This window comes from Dipodomys spectabilis, unplaced genomic scaffold (assembly GCF_019054845.1).
Source record: "Dipodomys spectabilis isolate Male_0828 unplaced genomic scaffold, ASM1905484v1 ptg000228l, whole genome shotgun sequence".
NCBI classification, from domain to species: Eukaryota; Metazoa; Chordata; class Mammalia; order Rodentia; family Heteromyidae; genus Dipodomys; species Dipodomys spectabilis.
In genome coordinates this window covers 10,848,785-10,870,056 of record NW_024870905.1, presented here as the reverse complement: position 1 = coordinate 10,870,056, position 21,272 = coordinate 10,848,785, and the positions used below count along the sequence as shown (strand labels likewise).

The following is a 21,272-nucleotide window of genomic DNA, read 5'->3' as shown; positions in this document are numbered from 1 at the left end:
TCACAACTGATCTGCTTCTGATCTTGATTATAAGAACAGATGTGTTTATATAGTGTTCATACACTGACATGTTGAATTGAAACTTCTTTATACAACTATTTGATTTTCTTTTTACTTAAAAAAAAAAAAGAATCTGTGGGCTGAGAATGTGGCTCAGTGGTAGAGTGCTTGCCTAGCATGCATGAAGCCCTGGGTTCAATTCCATGGTATCACATAAACAGGAAAAGCTGCAAGTGGCACGAGTCCTCATGTGTTTATAGTCCTGGGGTTCCAACTCAGGGCCTCCGTGTTGTCCCTGAGCTTTTTTGCTTAAGGATGGTGTTCTACCATATGAGCCACACCTCTACTTCATCTTTTTGATGGCTAATTGGAAATGAGAGTCTTTCTTGCCCAGGCTGAATTCAAACATGAGCCTCAGAGCTCAGCTTCCTGAGTAGTTAGCTGGTGTAAGCCACTGGTGCCAGGTGCCTGTTTACATTTCTGTTTGCTCTCCTTTAAAGAGCTGGGTCAGCTCAGTGAAAAGTGTTTGCCCGAAGTGTTCATGACACGGCATTCAATTCCCAGCACAAGGAAAAGAACCACCAAAAACAGAAAAACAAAAAGCCTAAACAAACTTTAGAATCATTCTGTCAAGTTCCACAACTAAATCTGGTGGGATTTTTGGTGACATTGCATTGCATTTGAATGACTATGAGAATAGGAAGGTAAGTGAGCATACTTAGGACAGGAGTTTCCCATGCAGGAATCTAGAATCCTAGTCTTTCATTCCACTTCAGCAAAAGTGTACAACTTTTCTCATTAAAAACTGTATACATCTAAGCTTATTCCTAGATGTTGGTTTGCTGTTTTGGGTTGTTGTTTTTTTTTACTATAATTGTCAATAAAATACTCTTTTCTACCTGAAATTGGGAACACTACTGGTATTGTATAAGATAGATTTTAACAAGTCATTTTAAAAACGGTTTGGGTGGAGACTTGGGCGTGGCTAAGTGGCAGAGCACTTGCCTAGCAAGTATGAGCTATGGGGTCACTTCCAGAACCACTAAAAAAAATTCTTTTTTCCAACTGGTTCCTTTACTTCCACAATCACACTACCTTCAAATCAAATGATTATTTTCTTCTTGGTAAAGACTTTATGACTTCATGGGAAATAACAATGATAACACTTAAAAAGATACTATATTAAATATAACCACAACTATTCAAACGTACATAAGGATAGATACTCTATTTGCAAAGACCAAAAAAAAGACAGAATAGCCAAAAGTGGTCAGATGAGGTAAAAAAATCATGAGAGATTTCAACTTTCTTTTTTGTCTCATTTTACTAGGGTTCTAAGTTCCCACTTAGAAGTTTATTTACAAAGAAAAAATATTTTTCCATTTTGATAAGGTGGGAAAATCATACCTTTTTGCTGTCGCTTCCTCCTATACTAGTTTTACATTCTACAGTTTTATTTACCCAAATCCCAGATATGTTAAATGGAAAACTTCAAAAGTAACTCACTCCTAGTTTCAAATAACTTTCTCTTTGTGTGCATGTATGTGTGTTGGTTCTGGTGCTTGAACTCTGAGCACTGTCCCTGAGCATCTTTTTGCTTGCTCTGCCACATGAGCCTCAACTCCACTTCCGGCTCTTTTGGCAGTTTGTTGGAGTTAAGAGCCTCACAGAAGCCAGGCTGGACTGGCTTGAAACCGCAGTCCTCAAATCTCAGCCCCCTGAGTTGCTGGGATTACAGGCATAAGCCACGGGCACTTGGCTTAAATAACTTTTGTTACAATATACTGCTATAATTACTTTTTTTTTTTTTTAAATGATGGTTCTGGGGATTGAGCTCAGGGACTTACACTTGCTAGATAAATGCTCTTTACCACTTGGGCCATACTTTCAGTTTCTATTTTATAAGTAGTTGTTGCTGATTTCTTACTAAACCTAATTTATAAACTGAACAGTACTATAGGTGCATGCATACAGGAAACACAGACTTAGACATCAACAGAGGGTCTTAGAATGTAATCCTCCCTCCCCCATGGATAAGCAAACCTTCTACCTCCACATCTTTAGCCTCGCCTGCAGACTGACAGACCCTCACCACCTAACTAACACTGTACCATGCCACACCCACACTCCCTCCCACCCTAGCTAACAGGCTCTGCAGAGACACTTGCTTGGTTTCATGGTCAGAATGCAGGGAAAGAGAGATCCCTAATTCCTAGTCTACATCAAGGTTATATGTGTGTCTGTGTGTACGTGCATGTGTACATGCCTATGTGTACATGAGAAAGAGAGAGACACACCAGGTTGTAGGCAGAACTTGAAAAACTTTAAAACAAACAAAAAAAGCCACCTACTTTTTTAGCCCCTCTAAGATTATACTACCTCTTAACAATGAATTTTTATATATAACAAGAAGGGAAAAAACAATAGTTTGGCTTATTTTCTCACCGAATTGTTGTTCTTGTTATCTTCTAGATGTTCCAAAACTGATGTTAGGTTTGGGTCATCCGAGTCCACAAACCATATTGGGGAGGACGATGGGTAAGACTCCTGTGACAGAGACAGAAATGTTACATTCACCCACAGACACACCAATCTGCACACGCAACTAAACCAGAAATAACTAAACCACTAAATAACGAGGTGAAGTGTGGAACCCAGCAAAATGTATCAATAAAACTCAGGTAGGGAGAAACCAAATTCTTTCTTTGGACTTTCAAAACTAAAATTGCTGCCAGGCACTGGCAAAGATTATAGGCTCTTGCCTATAATCCTCGCTAGTCAGGAGGCTGAGATCGGAGGATCTCGGTTTGAGGTCAGCCTGGACAGGAAAGTCTGTGAGACTTATCTCCAATGAAGCAACAAAAAACAAAATGCCGGGGCTGGGAAGGTGGCTCAGTGGTAGAGTGCTTGCCTTGCATGCATGAGGCCCTGGGTTCAATTCCTCAGCATCACATAAGCAGAAAAAGCTGGAAGTGGTGCTGTGGCTCAAGTGGTAGAGCACTAGCCTTAAGCTGAAGAGCTGAGGGACAGTGCCCAGGCCCAGAGTTCAGGGCCCATGACTGGCAAAAAAAAAAAAAAAGCTAGAAGTGGAGCGGGACTCAAGTGGTACAGCACTAGACTTGAGCAAAGAAGCTCAGGGGCAGTGCTCAGGCCCTAAGTTCAAGCCTCAGGACCAGCATCAAATTTATTTATTTATTTTTAGAAGTTGCATTTCTAAACTTTTAGAACATCTCACTCTGAACTTTAAAAATAAAGCCACAAGTGGTAGAGCACGAGCCTTGAGCTGAATTGCTCACAGTTCCCAGGCCTAGAGCTCAAGCCTCAGGACTGACAAAAAAAAAAGAGAGAGATCTTTCCTGTGATTGTTTCTAACATATTCATAAGATTATGTCTTTGTTGCTTTGTATGTCCCTTCCCCATGGTACAACCCCTGCTTTCACTATATATGATGTTGGTATATGTGGAGGGGAAGAGAAAAAACAAATCATTAAAACAGGGATACAGGAGGACCCATTGCAACAATGAGATGTACAAGTCGTTATGGTGGGGGTACAGGGGAAGGATGCGAAGGGATGGGAAGAGGAAACAAAGGAGGAAGCTACAATGTTTGATAAGAAATGTACTCATTATCTTGCCCATGTAATTGTAACCCCTCTGTACAGTATTTTCACAATAAAAAAATGTTTATAAAAAATAATAATAAAGCCACGGAATACATCTTTAAAGCCTTGTAAGTTCCTCTGTTCCTGCCTTCTGAATATTGTAACTGCAGAAGCTACTCTGAGATAGTTTTTTCCTCCACTAGGAATGAGTCTAAAGTTTATTCCATGTAACCAGGCAGGATGGCACTCGCCTATAATACCTCCCAAATGCTGAGGCAGGAGCATCATAAGTTCAAGCTAGTCTGGGGCAACACAGGGAGACCTTGTCTATAAAAGAAAAAATAATGCTATTTAATTACTATTCCTAATGGTTTTCTCTACCTTCTTTGACTGAAGCACAGAATGTAACTTATTTTCTTTGCTTTTGCTTTGTGTTTAGAGTCAGAATCTAGCTCTCTGTAGGCTAGGGTGGCCTTGAACTCTGAGTCCTCCCAAGAGCTGGGATTACAGCTATGCACTATTACACTTGGCCTTACAGTGTAATAGCTTAAAAAAAAAAAAAAGACATCAAGTGTCTTCCACTTCAAACATCAAGTGTTAGAAGAATAACAGACAGAGGCCAGGCCTGCCACCATCCATGTGCAGCTTTTCACCTTCTGCTTTCAGTGGCTCCCCTGATGGAAGGCAGGGGCCTGGGCCTTGTAAGGGCTTACCGACACTACGGAGAAGAAACGACAAAGGCCAATCAGAGCTAACACAGGTCCTCAGATCAGACCAACACCACGTGAGATGAACCCTGACAACACTGTGAGACTGACCTCAGGCGGAGCCTCCTCCTGTCCAGCCTTGAAATGGCTACAGCCCTCCCACACCACCACCACCTGTGAAAGCACAATGCCTGCCGGTTGAAACTGGTGTGTTAAAGCTCTGAGGCAAGGTTCACTTGTTGCAGATAGAAAGAAAGGTAGGAGGTGGTGTGTGTGGTGTGGTGTGGTGTGGTGTGTGTGTGTGTGTGTGTGTGTGTGTGTGTGTGTGTTGGTCCTGGAACTTGAACTCAGGGCCTGGGCACTGTCCCTGAGCTTTGCCATGAGCAAAAATGGTTTCAGCACCATTTCTGCCTTTTTAGTAGTTAATTGGAGATAAGAGTCTCACAGACTTTTCCTGCCTGAGTTGGTCTTGAACCATGATCCTCAGATCTCAGCCCCCTGAGTAGGTACAAGTGTAAGCTACCAGCACCCAGCAAGGGTGAACAACTTGAAATACACTGCACGTATATGTAAGAACAGCAACAAGAACCTCAAAGAACATTGTGGATCAACAGGGGATGGGTAAGAAGTAGACTCTGTGGAGGTAGATGCTAGCAGGAAGGGGCTGGGCTAGCTAGCAAGGAGGATGAAAGGATCAATACAGTTCACATAGATGATTTGCAGCTATGAATACGGAACAATGCAAGCTATTGATGTGGAAAAGGGAGACCCACTGAGTGGTGAGGGAGGCTGTTTGAAATATCTGGCAAATGAGCGGAAGTGCAATCATGAAATCCCTGTATAACCCACGTAAGCTAGAAAAGAGAAAGTCTGTGTTCAAGCACTAAAAGTTATTTCTTGTTAATGTTGATACTTAAATGTATCTTTTTAACACTGCAATGATGAAACATTCTCCACCTGCAGAAAACTGGACAAAAAACAAAGTAACAAAAAACAACCACTTGTGTGACCCAGGGTAGGGGGGGTTCATCTGACCTAGCTCCTGGAGTATCATTTTTATCTGGGAAGAGGGTAACAATTGTTCCAAGTTGGGTTGGGGCAGATATTTTCTCAAAAAGATATTCAGAAAAGCAAAGAATGGTGTATTTTGCCAATCAAATTCACATTTCAGCCAGGCACTGGTGGATGACTCATGCCTGAAATCCTAGCTACCCAGGAGGCTGAGATCTGAGGTTTGAGATTCAGAGCCAGCCTGGGCCAAAAAATCCCTAAGATCCTTTTTCCAAATAAGCAGCTAGCAATGGTGCTGTGGCTCAAATGGTAGAGCATTAGCTTTGAGCAAAAACTCAGGGACAGTTCCCAGGCCTCATGTTCAAGTCTCAGGACTGGGACCAAAAAAAAAAAAAAATCAACTTTTCAAGCAAAGAAAGGAATTTTAGAACACTTGTGTCTGTGTGAGCCCAAAGCTTCCCAAAGGCATTCTGATGAGACTGTCCATGTTGGTGGACATGTTTTGATGTGTACAGTGAAACTTATCAACATTTAGAAGAACATAATGAACCAATATTTTCCAAATAGCCAATACATGATATTTAATATCATGCAAGAATGAAAGAGCTGTACTTCCAGGTAGATAATTTTGTAGAAAAGCAACATATTTACAATTATATAAAATAGCTCTTAAATTATTTCTTTTTCCAATCAGGTATATGCACAGTCAGATTTGGGTCACATTTTTTGACAAAAACAGCGTATCATACAACATACTGAATGCAGAAAGTGAGTGACACCAAATAAATTCGGGAAATAATGTACATCTGTGCATACAAAAGGGGCTTCATGCTTGCTTAGCATGAGTGAAGCCCTGGGTTCGATTCCTCAGTACCACAAACACAGAAAAGGGCAAGCTGTCGTTCAAGTGTTATAACTCTAGCCTGGAGCAAAAGAAACTCAGGGATGCCAGGTGCCGGTGGCTCATGCCTGTAATCCTTGCTACTCAGGAGGCTGAGATCTGAGGATCGTGGTTCAAAGCCAGCCTGGACAGGAAAGTCTGTGAGACTCTTCTCTCCAGCAAACCACTAGAAAACCACAAGTGACACTGTGGCTCAAGTGGTAGAGCGCTCGCCTTGAGCTGAAGAGTGCAAGGACAGCGCCCAGGCCCAGAGCTCAAGCCCCACAATGGACCAAAAAAAAAAAAAAACAGAAGCAGCAGCTCAGACACAAGGCCCAGGCCCTGAGTTCAAGCCCTAGGACTGGCAAAAAATAGAAAATAAAAAAATAAACATTTATAGTTTCGTTACATTCACATAATGAATTCTTAATGTCTTTAAGTATTCATTTAAATAGCCATGGTTATTTACCTGACAGAACAAAAGCGTACACTCTCAACATTTTTTTGGTGGTCATAGGGCTTGGACCATGCCCTTAGTCCTTTTGGCTGGATAGGGTTTTGCCCAAGGTGAGCCTCAGGGCCTTCTGCTTCTGCCTCCCTTGTAAGAGGAGTAAATGCTCTCACCCTGTTTGTTGAAATACTGCCTCTCTAACTTTCGTTGATTTGTTTTGGTCTGAGACCTCAATCCTCCCATTTCTACCCCAGAGCTAGGATTACAGATGGGAAGTACCACGCCCAGCCCTCTTAAAGGAGTCCTGAACCCAGAAACATCAGAAACCACTGACCTTCCCACTTCTTGCCTGGTGCCCAAAAATTCTTCCTTGGGGAACTATTCAATCACTGTTTATATCAATCTACACAGCTCCCCTAGGGGTCACTGGGCTACTTTCCTTTCTTAACACAATACCTGAACAAAAGCCAGGTACAAGTGGCTCACACCTGTAATCCTAACTACTCAGGAGGCTGAGAGCAAAGGATCACAATGTAAAGCCAGCCTGGATAGGAAATAGCTCCCATGAATCACCAAAAAGCTAGAAGTGGAGCTGTGGCTCAAGCAGTATAGTATTAGCCTTGATCAAAGAAGCTCAGGGACAGTGCCCAGGGCCTGAGTTCAAGCCCCAGGACCTGCACAAAACCTAAAAAAGCACTAACACTCCCACCCATCCGTTCCCAGGGATAAGATGCCAGGTGGGTGAAGCCAGGGGAACTAGATGTTTCCTGCTACCAGGGCTCACTTGTAGGCATCTCAAGTCAATCGAAGCTACTCAAGAGGCCAGGACTCAAGCACCCAGGCTGTTCCAGAGATCCAGTAGGAACTGTCTTCCCGAATGATCTATTAGAAGATACAGCAGACCACTGTCATAAAGGCCTTAGGAAAAGACAGCCCACTAACTACCTTTCAGCAATGCTTTTCTCTAGCAGAGACTATTTCGCTCCAAAGCCTCACCCCTCCACTAGCTGCCCTAGCTATTTATCTGCTTTTATACCCTTTTCCAGATCTAAATTGAACAAAAGACACCATCCAACTGTGCACTGGCGGCTCATTCTTACAATCCTAGCTACTTAGGAGGCTGAGATCTGAGGACTGTGGCCCAGGCAGAAAAGTCCATGAGACTCTTATCTCCAATGAACCACCAAAAAGCCACAAGTAGACCTGCTGTTTAAAGTGGTAGAGGGCCAGCCTTGAGCAAAAAACAACAACAACAACAAAAGCACAATGCTACACAAGAAATGTACTCCTTGCTTTACTCATATAACTCTAACCCCTCTGTACAGCATCTGCACAATAAAATTTTTTTAAAAAAATAACTCAGGGACGGCACCCAGGCCCTGAGTTCAGACCCCAGGACTAGCACCAAAAAAAAAAACCTAACCACCACCATGCACACAAGGGAAAGCTAAGTCTCTTCTTCAAAGGGCATACAAGTACAGTTAGGGCAGGGCAAACTCAAGAGGAGTTTCACTCTCGCTCTACACTTGTCAAATAACTGAAGACACTGGTTCCTTCTGGCCAGAAAGTAAGTCAGGAGCCCAAGGGCAGCACTGTCTCCCCCATGGCTTCCCCAAGTCCACTTGAGGGATGAGCAAACAAGGCTCTTTAGTGGCCATCAGCTCACCATCAGTGCATAAGACCAGAAAAACAAAACTGAAGACGTCAACAGCATGGCCTGATTGCCCATGAGAATATGTTATGAAGTATTTCCAAAATAAAATGTTGTGTCACCACGATGAAACCACGTGTGGCACATTTTATTTTGGAAACACTTGGTATCTTATTTCTACTATTTGCAGAATACAGCATTACTGCCAAAGAGCCTTCCTTACATACACCCTCATGCAGGGCACGTGGTATTGTCTATGTTATTTCTATTCCATTCCTGCTATTTTATGGAGAGAAGAGCCTCAGTAAGTGATTCCCTTTAAGATCCTAATTACTAAGTGAAGACTAAATCTCTTCCTCCGAGATTTTATGGACTTTCCTGCCAGGGCTGGCTTCAAACTAAAACCTTCAGATCTTAGCCTTTTCAGCAGCTGTGATTACAGGCATGAGCCACCAGCGCCCAGCTCAGATTTTGACTTAGGATCTTCCTATTACAGAAGAGACTTTCTTGGATATAATGAAGCGAAATCAGCGAAACAAAACTGTTCCACCAAAAGTCACTCCTACACAAAGTGATTTATATTACATAAAGAATAATCAAGTTTTTATTTGCCAACTAATTTACTTTCTGAGAGAGATTTCTTTATCCCAATTCCTCACCAAGTGTTCTCAGCTACCAATAAGTCCATAAAAGGAGTAAGGGGGGTTGCCAGGTTGTGGTAAGCATTTCCAAAGGACTAAAGAAAAAAGCTGTAAAAAATAAGCTGCACATTTATTGAATCAGGCTCTGTGTGTGTGTGTGTGTGTGTGTGTGTGTGTGTGTGTTCGCATGCGCACGCGCGTGCGTGTGATCATACAACTGTTAGCACTGACTGGCAATTAGGTATGTTTACCAAAAATGGAAAAACAATATCACGAAACACCAAAGAAAGGCTCCTTGAGGTCAAAAAAGAACACTTCATACTCTAGTTCAAGACAAAGTTAGAAAGCATGACGAAAGCAGCTTAATTCCATGGGCTGGGAAACATCTATGTTCTGTTCTTCACTTCTGAGCCTTCCCTATGCAGTCAAATCCCAGACTTGCTATCAAACCCTAGTGACCCTGCGCGGTTGGTTCTGTGCCAGCACTTTCTGCACTTCTGGCCCATTTTCTGGCAGCTTATCTTCAAGGCAGTTCAGCCTGCCATTCAGATCTACAGCTAGAATGGTGACTGCTTCGGCAGAGGTGGGGAGCCCTGTTTCTGTCGAGGGCCCCTTCTGTTTTATAACATCATTTGAGAGCCATAGGCAATGATCAGGATGGACAGACAGGCCATGGGCAGCTGACGAACAAGTACAAGAAACCTATTATCAAATATGCTGGAGATCTTAACCGTCCCCCACCCCTATCCCGGACATACAGCCAAAACAATATTTATGAAGTCACAGATAAAAAGCATAGAACATAATTAGGAAAATATTTTTCCTGCCACCAATCCAAAAAAAAAACACCACCACACTTAGAGATATTCTGTCCAGGCAACAGTTGCTCATGCCTGTAATGCCAGCTACTATCAGGAGGCTGAGATCTGAGGACCTTGGTTTGAAGCTGGTCCTTGCAGGAAAGTCCAAGAGATTCATCTCCAATTAACCAACAAAAGCCAGAAGTGGAGCTGTGGTTCAAGTGGTAGAGTGCTAGCCTTGAGCACAAAGAGGTTCAGGTACAGCTCCCAGGGCCTGATTTCAAGCCCCAGGCATGGTGAGCAAACTCACTAGTGGGAGAGGGAGGAGGAGAAGGAGGGAGGGCGGTTGGGAGGGAGAGGGGGAGGGAGGGGGGAGGGAGAGGGGGAGGGAGGGGGGAGGGAGAGAGGGAGAGATTAATTCTGTTTTAACGCAGCATAAGAAAACATAATCAAAGCAGAAATAAATGGTTAAGAACTGAGGAAGGAAGGGGAAGCTTGCAGGGCAGCCAACCACACAAAGACAGATTGGGGTGACAGGGAGGGAGGGGTGAGGGCACTCCACATAGGATAATCAGCTGGTTTGGAAAAGCTGAGCCATGTGGGCACAGCGACTTTTGAGGATGACCCAGATGCCATCCTTCCAAATGTTACAAGAATGAGGATGCTGCTTAGCAAGTACGGAGAGGCAAGGTTTAGCAAGTATAAAGAGAAGTTACAGAAGATATGAAACCCATTCTTTTAATAAGCTACAAGTATTTTTTCCCCAGAAAAACCCAGCGGAAAACAGAAAAGGGGAAGAAAACACACATACCATAGGAGATCCTGGTATTTGAAATCCAACCCCATTTTTTTCCCTTGCTCTTTTCCTTTTAAGCAACGTAAATAAGCTGTGTAAGAGTTCATCAAAACAGTCGTCTGCTCAGCAAGAATGATATGTGTGGGATCTGATTCAGAATAATGCAAGATGGGGCAGGGGTCAAACAAGATTGGGAACACAGTGTTTCTCTCCCTTGTTCAACTATTACATGCTTGATGATGTTTTTCCATAACAAAGTTAGCACACCCTCATACTGAGCACGATTATCTTCTTACAATGTCTGTCACAATTCACTAGCAGCTCAATTTTAATAGCTTCTTCAGGCAGCATCCATACATTACTCCCTACCAAATCTAAGTCAGCATCATCATTGCCCTTCCTAATCCAGGAATCCTTCTTTGAGGCAGGTCCTATCAACAACATGGTTCTCAAGTGAGCACTGCAGGCCATGCAGGTGAAAAGATTCGCTGACAGGACTGCACTCCTGGCATTAGAAATGCCAGCAGCACAAGCTGGATGCTGGTGGCTCACACCTGTAATCGTAGCTACTCAGAGGAGGCCGAGATCTGAGGATCACAATTCAAAGCCACTCCACCTAGGAAAGTACAAGAGACTCTTCTCTCTAATTAGGCAGAAGAAGAAAAAGAGGAGGAGGAACAGGAGGAGGAAGAAGAGGAGGAAGAGGAGGAGGAGGAAGAGGAGGAGGAGGAAGAGTAGTAGTAGTGGTGGAGCTGTGGCTCAAGTGGTAGAACACCTAATCTTGAGCAAAAACACCTAGTCTATCCACTACAGGACAGTGTCCAGGCCTGAGTTCAAATCCCCACCAAAAAAAGTCAACACAGCAACAACCCCACCCCATCCAGCCCCCACTGGAAAGCACACAGACAACCCTAACGTTACACGCCACACTTGAGCGCTTCCAGTCCCGGATGGTAGACACATTTTCCCAATGCACCTGAGCGGCTTTCTGCCTATCAGTTCAGACCCCTCTCATTTAAACCAGAGCCACCTTTCCCAGCTAACATCCCAATTTTCTAACAGAAAAAAAATCGTCCTGCAAGCCGCTGAGGCTAGCCGTGCTGATAACGTCGATCTCACCACTTCCGGTTTCCCATATTTGGAAAAATCTTCCGTCTAAACCTGAGCTTCTCCAGTCTGAGCAGTGCCGGCCACCCACAAATAACCGTGCACTTCGTGGAGCTTCCGTGTCCCCAAGGGTCCTGTCCTTCCTCCAGCTCTCCAAAACTGTACACGGCCACTAAGGCAAAATCAGTCGCTCTCTTCAGCTTTCTTATAGTCCTGGTGGTGGTCTGGCTTTGTTGCATGAAACTGGCCCCCACCTGCACCCCGCGCCCAGGTCTCCCGCAAGAAGTCTGGAAGTCTGCAGGAGCTGGGGTGCCCCGTGCTCATCTCACTCCCGGAGCCTCCTGCTGAGGACTTCCAGGTCAGTCGTGGTGACCTGGCAGCCTCCGCCCACTCCCCCACCCCCCCACGGGTGCACACCGCCGGGGCCTTTCCGGGAGGGGGTCGGGGTCAGGGGTCAGGGCCCCCCCCTCGTCTCGCGCCCCCTCTCCCGCCCCCCCCGTCCCGTGCCCCCCTCTCCCGCCCCCCCGCGCCCCCTTTCCCCCGCGCCCCCTCTCCCGCCCCCCCCCCGCGCCCCCTCTCCCGCCCCCCCGTCCCGTGCCCCCCTCTCCCGCCCCCCCCCCGCGCCCCCTTTCCCCGCGCCTCCTCTCCCGCCCCCCCCGCGCCCCCTCTCCCCCGCGCCCCCTCTCCCCCTCTCCCGCCCCCCCCAGGCCGCATTCCGGCGTTAGTACCTTCTCGAACTCCAACTTTAAAAATACATGAACAGACAAGTACGGACGAGAATAACGCTGGACTGCGCGACCCGAGGCCGAGGCGGGGACGGGGAAACGGGGTCACCGCGAAATCACCGAGAGAAAGGGGAACGGCGCGGGCCGCGCGGCCCGACGGCCGGCAGGGCGGCCCTCCCCGCGCCCGCCCGGAGAGCAGCCGCGAGCTCAGACACAGCCGGGTGAGCGGGGGAAACTTCTGTGGAAAAGAGCCTTCGGGGGCCTCGGGACGCGGCGCTTCCGCGGTCCCCGAGGCGCGGCTGCGGGCTGCCATGGCAACGGGCGCGGACGGGGGCCGCCGGGGGCCAAAACGCCCGGGCCGCGCCCGCCCCCCCGCCCCGCCCCCGCCCCGCCCCCGGGCCCCGCGCCGGCCAATCGCGGGGAGGGGGCGTGACCGGCCGCCCGCCCCGCCCCGCCCGGGGGATGGGGGTGGGGCGGCGCCCCGGGCGGGGTACTCGGGGCGCCCCCGGCCCCCCTCACCGTGATGTTGCAGTGGAGGGTGAGCGGCGGCGGCGGCGGCGGCGGGTGCGGGCTGCCGAGCGGCGCCGGCGCCGGCGGCACCAGGAACTGGCAGTGCAGCTCGTCCAGCTTCCAGCTGACGATGCGGAATCGCTCGTGGCTCTTGTCGAAGATGGACGCCAGGAACTTCAGCTCGGCCTTGAGCCCTGACACCGACATCTTCCCCTCATCTCCGGAAGGAGGGGTGTGGGGAGAAGCGTCTGACCTGAAGTCGCCGTCACGGCGGCCGCAGCCGCGACCGCCCCCGCGGGGCCCGGCCCGGGGCCGCGTTCTCACGGCTCCGCCTTTCCCGCTACGACGACGGCCCGCGTCCGAGCGCGGCTGGGGAAAATGGCGAGGGGCGCGCGGCCTCCGCGAGCCGCGGCTGCCTTTGTAACCGACTCCACCGGCGGGAGGTGGCGGCCCCGCGGCTTAAAAGGGCGACCGCGACGCCGCCCCCGTCCTCGCCCTCGCCTGGGAAAGGGCTGCCCTCGTCCCCGCCCCTCCGCGCGCGCGCCCGCCCGCCAGAACGCCCGCCGCGGCGCGTGCCCGCCGCCCCTGGGTGCGCGCGCATCCCCGGCCCGGCCGCTCCCCTCTGCCCCCCCCCCTTCGCCCATGACCTCCCCGCGGCGGACGGGAGCCAGGCCTGGGGAGGGGGCGGGGGGAGAGGAGGGCCGAGCACGTGTGGAGGAGCGCGAGGCCCCGCCCCGCGCGGAGCCCCGCCTCCTCGCCCGAAGCTCCTCCCCAGCGCGCGCACGCGCACGCGCGCACCTCCGCCCGAGGCCAGACACGTGCGCGGCCTCTGGCGCCGGCCACGTCGGCGCGGCGGCGGGCACGCGCGCGCGCCCCAGGGGGCGGCTCCTCCGCGCGGCCACCCACTCACCTGACCCGGGCGGGGCGGGGCCGCGGCGCTCCGGGACCCCGCGGGGAAGGTGGGTGCACGCCCGCCCCGCCCCCCATCTCCACCCCCCTACCTGTCCCCCTCCCGTGACCGGCGCCCCCCCCCCCCCGCTCCAGGCCCCGCCCCTGTTGTTTTTAATTGTATTTATTTTCTGTTGTTATGAAGGTTGACATTTCTTTGGGGACAATGTCACCCCTTCCCTGGGATCCTGGGATCGGTGGGATCCTGGGATCGGTGGTGGTGGTGGGGCTTGAACTAGGGGACTGGGCGCTCACACTTGGCGCCCTACCACTTGAGCCACAGCTCCGATTCCGGTGTTCTGATTTTTGTTTGTTTCTGCGGGTTCCTTGGAGGGAAGAGGCTCCCGGACTGTGCTGCCCGGGCTGGCTTCGAACCACCGTCCTCAGAGCTCAGCCTCCTGGGTAGAGCCAGGATGGCGGGCCTGAGCCCCTGCGCCCGGCCCGATGGCTCCTATTCATATTCCTGCTTGGTCTCCCATCCAGGTGTCGGTGTCCCACCCCCCCAGGCCCCACCAGCCTGGGTTCACGCCCCACACCATCTCTTTGGGCACTTCCGCCCCTCCTCCTCCTGTGGAGAGCTGGAACCCCTACCTCTCGTGGACGCCCAGCGTGAACCCAGGGAGGGTTCACTCATCTGGACCGCCCAGCGCCTCCCGCGTGGAATCGCCGTGGGGCAGCACATAGTGTGTGCAAGTCATGTGTATTAGAAACTGGACTGTCTTCCTGGGGCGTGCAAACCTCGGCAGGTACCCCCGGCTTCCAGCTTAGGCCCAGTGCCTAATTTAACGTTCTGCTGTCACCTCTCAAAATTCACGATTTTCTGGGGTTTTTTTTCCCCTTTTACACTGCTCCTGAGGAAGGAGAGGTACCTGGACCAGGTGGCTAAGAGTGATCTTTAAGGAACCCCTGGTCTACTGATCTCAGAACATGTCTAAAGTTTTTCTTTTTCATTTACTTCTGACTCTGTACTACGTATGCTATAGTGCTTCTTAGCCTTTAGGAAATCCCTTTGAGAAACTAATAAAATCTGCTTACCAATTTTGGAGAAGCCACACACTGGTGGTTCCTGCCTATAATCCTAGCTACTCAAGAGGCAAATATCTGAGGATCACAGTTCAAGGCCAGCCAGGGCAAGAAAGTCCATGACACTTTCATCTCCAATTAATCACTGGAAAGCTGTGGCTCAAGTAGTAGTTGTCCTGAGCAAAAAAGTTCAGGCGTAGTGCCCAGGCCCTGAGCTCAAGCCCTAGGCCCAGCACAAAGAGATAGATAGGAAGGAGATATACTTATCACCAGCTTCATACACTGGGCCTGGAAACGGGGTTGGAGCTCTGAGACAGGAATAGCTCACATACTGCAGTGGAGTCATTGCCGAAATCAACACAGGCAGTGCTAGTCACGTTATTTTTCCTTCAGATCCTTCAAAACCCCTATCAGAGAAGAGCACACAGACAAGCGCTAGAGGCAAAAGGGAAACATGGTTAAACCACATAAGATCTCAGTACAATGGCTCCTGCCCATAATCCTAGCTATAAGTGGTTCTTTTTTGTTTGGTTGGTTGCTTGTTTTTGGTCGGGTCATGGGGCCTGAACACTGGACCTGAGTGCTGTCCCTCGGCTCTTCAGCTCAAGGCAAGTGCTCTACCATTGAGCCAACTTCCCAGCTCCCTAGCTATAAGTGGTTCAAGGCCAGCCAAGGCTTTGAGGTAGCAAAGAGGACATAGTATGGTGGGTACCAGCCTCTGATAAAACTCAAGACTACCTGAAAACAGTTGAGTATGTGACTTGAGTAGTAGAGTACCTGCCTAACAAGTATTAAGGCCCCAAAGTTCAAATCCCAGTACTACCAAAAAAGACAAATTAGCTGAGTGCTGGTGGTTCATGCCCATCATTGTGGCCACTCAGGAGGCTGAGATCTGAGGATCATGGTTCAAAGCCAGCCTGGACAGGAAAGCCCATGAGACTTATCTTCAATTAACCACTGAAAAGCCAGAAGTGGAGATGTGGCTCAAGTGGTTAAGAGCTAGCCTAGAGTGAAAAAACTCAGGCATAGCACCCAGGCTCTGAGTTTCAAACACCATGACCTACCAAAAAAAAAAAAAAAAACCACAAACTAGATATGACTAAGAAATAAAATGCCCTAAACAAGTTATTTCATCTTCCCCTCTAAACTATTTTGTTATATTTGCATTACTGTAAGACAATCACTACCTAAGTCATGATTTGTTTTACATTTTATTGTTGTTTGTTTTTATTTTTGTTTGGTCAGCCGTGGGGCCTGAATTCTGGGCCTGGGCGCTGTCTCTCACCTCTTCAGCTCTAGGCAAGTGCTCTACCACTTGAGCCATAGCGCCACTTCTGGCTTTTTCTGCTTATGTGGTGCTGAGGAATCGAACCCAGGGCCTCATGCATGCAAGGCAAGCACTCTACCACTAAGCCACTTTCCCAGCCCTCGTTTTACATTTTATGTCTCAAAAGCAAGTGCAAATATTAATTTCATAATATTTTACAGACTACTGCCTTGTTCACAAGCCCTAAGGGAGCTAAAAGGCAAAGTATAATCCCTGGATTCAGAAAGCTTTCTGGGCACTGGTGGTTCACGCCTATAATCCTTGCTACTCAGGAGGCTGAGATCTGAGGATGACAGTTCAAAGCCAGCCTAGGCAGGAAAGTCTGTGAGAGTCTTCAATTAAGTATCCAAAACAACAACAACAACAAAAAAGCTGGAAGTGGCCTGGCACCAGTGGCTCAAGCCTGTCATCCTAGCTACTCAGAAGGTTGAGATCTGGGGATTGCAGTTTGAAGCCAACCCAAAGCAGAAAAGTCTGGGAGATTCTTATCTCCAATAAAGTACTCAGAAAAAGCTGTTGCTCAAGTAGCACTAGCCTTGAGCACAAAGAGGCTGAGGGACAGCACCCAAGTCCTGAGTTCAAGCTCTAGCACTGGGGGGAGGTGGGGGGGGAAGGAAGGCCATATTGCTCCTTTCCTATGGGGAAGATGAACCCTCTAATAAACCTCCATATAACCCCCCCCAAAAAAAAAGATTAATAAAGAAAGCAAGCTTTTTCCAGGTATTGTAATCCTAGCTACTCAGGAGGATCATGGTTCAAAGCCAGCCCAGGCAGCAAAGTCCATGAGACTCTTATCTCCAATGAACCACCAGAAAACCAGAAGTGGCTCTGTGGCTCAGCGTGGTAGAGCACTAGCCTTGAGCACAAATGCTCAGTGACAGCATCTAGGCCCTAAGTTCAAACCCCACAACTGGCAAAAAAAAATAAAGTGGGCTGGGAAGGTGGCTCAGTGGTAGAGTGCTTGCCTTGCATGCATGAGGCCCTGAGTTCGATTCCTCAGCACCACATAAGCAAAAAGAAAAAAGCGGCGCTGTGGCTCAAGTGGTAGAGTACTAGCCTTGAGCTGAAGAGCTGAGGGACAGTGCCCAGGCCCAGAGTTCAGGCCCCATGACCGGACCCCCCCCCCCCCAAAAAAAAAAAAGAAAAGAAAGCAAACTAAACAAACTACCCTTAAAAAATAAAGTGATTAAACTTCTGAGTGCATCTTTGGGGGCATTTCCAGAAACCATTAGATGGGGAGGGCATGGACCACATGAATGGATCCATAACAGAATGGCACTCTGGGAGGTGGTAAAAGGTAGAGGAAGGACCCTGGCTCTCCCCCCACCTCCACCCCCTTCTCTCCGACCACCTTGCGCTGACCTGCGGCTCCCATAGCATCATTCAGCCATGATCTGCTGCCTAATGGACCGAGAAACAACACAGCTAGCCACAGTGGACCAAACCTTCTGAAACTTTAGCTAAAATAAATCCTTCCTCCTTCCATTGTTGGGTCAGGAATTCCAGTCACAGAGACACAAGAGTAAGGAGACAGGAAATGAGGAATTGTGGGATCGGTTGGTGGGAGCCTCAGTGATGTCATCGGCAGCCCAGATGCTTTGTATCTCCTTCGGCAGGCTGACAGGCAAAGTGGGTCATGGGCAGCCATATGTGCAGAGGCGCAAGGGACAATGGGAACTTCCAAGAGCCCGCCCCGCCTACTGCCCTGATGATTCGTCAGATAGAGAAAGTTTTGGAGCCTGAACAGACATGCCATAATGAGAGTTTCATTTGGTGTTAGTGATTGCTTTTAAGATTAATCGTGTGTGTGTGTGTGTGTGTGTGTGTGTGTGTGTCTGTCTGTCTGTGTCTGTGTCTGTGTACTAGGGCTAGCATGCTCTACCACTGGAGCCCCAGCTCCACTTCTGGCTTTTTGGTGCTTCACTGGAGATAAGAGTCTCAGGGACTTTCCTGCCTGAGCTGGCTTCAGACTGTGATCCTCTGTAGCTAGGATGACACATGTGAGCCACCAATGCCCAGCTCATTGTTTAGTTTGATTTTGTCTTTTAGTATGATTTTGTCTTTTAGTATGACTTCTTCCTGGAAAGAAACAAGTAATTAAAAAAAAAACAAACAGATCCTGGAATTGATAGTTCATATTTGCAATATCCATGGCTGTCAATCATCCTTTAAATCATCTCTTTATTTGGGAAGAAGTTTCTCTGAAAGTCAATTAGTTAAATCAAGGAAAACAGGTTTTATACTGTAACCACTTCCAGTAGCGGCAAATGGGCATTTCAAAGGGAGAATAAAGATGGGTACTGGTGCTCATGCCTGTTATCCCAGCTACTCAGGAGGCTGAGATATGGTACAAAACCAATGTAGTTCATAGGCTAGTTCAAAGACAATTCCAAAAGACTCTTTCCAAGCTCTGGTAGCTCAGGAGGCTGAGATCTTTGGATTGCAGGTCAAAACCAGCCCATGCAGAAAAGTCCCTGTGAAAATCTTATCTCTAATTAGCCACTCAAAATCCAGAAGTGGTGCTGTGGCTCAAATAGTAAAGAACTAGCCTTGAGCAAAAAAGAGTTCAGGGACAGCACCCAGGCCTTGAGTTCAAGCCCCACAACCGAGGAGAGAGGACTGGCCTGGGGGGGGGGGGGGGGTGGTAATAGCAGGAGGAGTCCAGTAGAAGGTCAGGCTCAGAGAAAATGACCTTCAGTGACTACAGTGATGCAGATGCCAGACGGGAGCAGAACAGCAACCGGTGTTTCTGAGAGTGTATGAACACCACTGCTTGGAACCACCACCTAACACCAGGATTAGGGTCAGGCCCTGGTGGCTCACGCCTGTCATCCTAGCTACTCAGGAGGCTGAGATCTGAGGATCACGTTCAAAGCCAGTCTGGGCAGGAAAGTCCGTGAGACTCCTATCTCCAATAAACCACCAGAAAACCGGAAGTGGTGCTGTAGCTCAAGTGGTAGAGTGCTAGCCTTGAGCTGAAAAGCTGAGGGACAGCACCCAGGCCCAGAGTTCAAGCCCAAAAATCAAAAAAAAAAAAAAAAAAAAAAAGCCTGAGGCTCAAAGTTCAAAGCCAGCCTGGGCAGACAAATCTGAGACACTCCAATTAACCAGCAAAAAAACCCAAGTGGAGGTGTGGCTCAAATGGCACAGCACCAACCTTGAAGTGGAAAAAGCCAAACAAGAATGCAAAGTCCTAGAATTCTAGTCCCAGTACCTACACAAAAACAAAACAAAAGGACTCCATCTCTTTCTTGCCTCTGTGTGTGTGTGTGTGTGTGTGTGTGTGTGTGTGTGTGTGTGTGTGTGTGTGTGTGTGTGTGTGTGTACTAGGGCTTGCACTCAGGGCCTCATGTACTCAATGGAGGTAAGAGTCTTACATCTTACAGATTTGTCTGCCCAGGCTAGCTTCAAACCACGATCCTCAGATCTTTAGCCTCCCCAGTAGCTAGGATTATAGGCATGAGACACCAGCTTTGTGAATGCTCTTTTCTTGTGTGTGTGTGTGTGTGATAACCCAGTAGCCTTCTTTGAAGGGATCTCTCCAGTTCTGCAGGGGAAAGGAGACCGGCCCTCAGGCCTCTCGGGTCACCTTTCCCAGGCCCTCTCCACCTGGCCTCTGTTAGCTTGGTGAAAGAGTAAATAGTCCTGTCCTTACCACCAGTGGGCCCGTCTGTCTGGGAGATTAAGAACTCACCGAAGTTAAGGTGTGTCCCACAAAATCAGGAAAGCTGAAACACATCCTCCCCCCTCCCCGCCCTTACCTCCCCCCCCCCCCCGCCCCCCCCCCCCCATCACTCTTGGGTTTGAGAATTCTGGAGTCAATTTCATTCAAGTCTCTGGACCATTTTCCAAACCCCTAAACTTCTCCCCTTCCCTCCCCGGCTAGATCATTGCCTTGGAGGCAGTGCTGGCTACTGGGGGTGAATCAGGAAATTAGAAACCACCCCAACTTTCTAACTAGTGGGGGTTAGAAACCAACCCCTGCTGGAGCCACCGCTGGCCTCGGGATGGGTCGGGGCCTGTTTAGATGTGGGTGTGCCAGGCATTCTGGGAATTCATGTCAAGCTCAATCACCCCTCTAACACAGGAAGTGCTGAATCACACGGTGCTGACAAGCTTCCTTGCCTCTGTTCCCCTTGGTTCTTCCTTTCTTCTCCCTCTGTGCTCTTCTGAGAGGAACACCCCCCCTCCTCCCTGGGGGTGATGTCCAGCTCCAGCCAGAAAGACCTAGTTCACAGTACCCAGTGCTTCCACCTAGTGGTCAGCTTGGGGTCTTACAGGACTGTCCAGGCCAGCACAGTGATGTCCAGAAAGAGAAACGTTTGCCTCCATAGATCCTGCGACCCGGTTGAATCTCAGTATTACCTATTATTGTAGGGAGCCAGCAGGGACTCAAGATGAGGAGGAGAAGTGCAAAGAGATCAACCTGAAAACAGAAAACCGACAGGTTCTCCCTGGCAGTGGTGGCTCACGCCTGTCATCCTAGCCACTCAGGAGGCTGAGATCTGAGGATCGTGGTTTGAAGCTAGCCTGGGCAGACAAATCTGTAAGACTCTTATCTCCATTGAGAACATGAGGCCCTGAGTGCAAGCCCTAGTACACACACACACACATACACACACACACACACACACACACACACACGGGCAAGAAAGAGATGGAGTCTTCTGTTTTGTTTTTGTGTCGGTACTGGGACTAGAATTCTAGGACCTTGCATTCTTGTTTGGTCTTTTTCCACTTCAAGGTTGGTGCTGTACCATTTGAGCCACGCCTCTACTTGGGCTTTTTCCTGGTTAATTTGAGTGTATCAAGCCAGCCCAGGCAGGAAAGTCCGTGAGACTCCTATCTCCAATGAATCACCAGAAAACTTGAAGTGGAGCCATGACTCAAGTAGTAGAGCAACAGCCTTGAGCAAAAAAGCCTAAGGGACAATGTCCAGAGAGAGAGAGAAATTGGCAATGGGTATTACGAAACTTACTTTGTACTTTCTTTTGACTTTTCAGTTCAAAGTTATAACTCTACTACTTGAGACACATCTCCAGTTCAGCTTTTTGCCGGTTAATTAGCAATAAGAGTCCCTCAGATTTGTCTGC

At 48.6% G+C, this 21,272-nt stretch overlaps 1 protein-coding gene across 2 annotated transcripts in view; it reads right to left on the bottom strand.

Annotated features, from left to right (window-relative positions):
• Ube2q2 (ubiquitin conjugating enzyme E2 Q2) overlaps positions 1-13,386 on the bottom strand; it is a 46,661-nt gene extending 33,275 nt beyond the window's left edge. The window contains exons 1-2 of one of the 2 annotated variants that reach the window (XM_042697721.1): positions 12,891-13,386; positions 2,446-2,547 (exon numbers count right to left, since the gene is read on the bottom strand). In XM_042697721.1, coding sequence (XP_042553655.1) covers positions 2,446-2,547; positions 12,891-13,088 — 300 coding nt within the window. In that variant the 5' untranslated portion in view covers positions 13,089-13,386. Of the gene's footprint in view, positions 1-2,445; positions 2,548-12,374; positions 12,398-12,890 lie in introns of those variants that run through there. The other variant, XM_042697722.1, reaches the window with a different exon arrangement.
• Between the last annotated feature and the right edge of the window lie 7,886 nt (positions 13,387-21,272).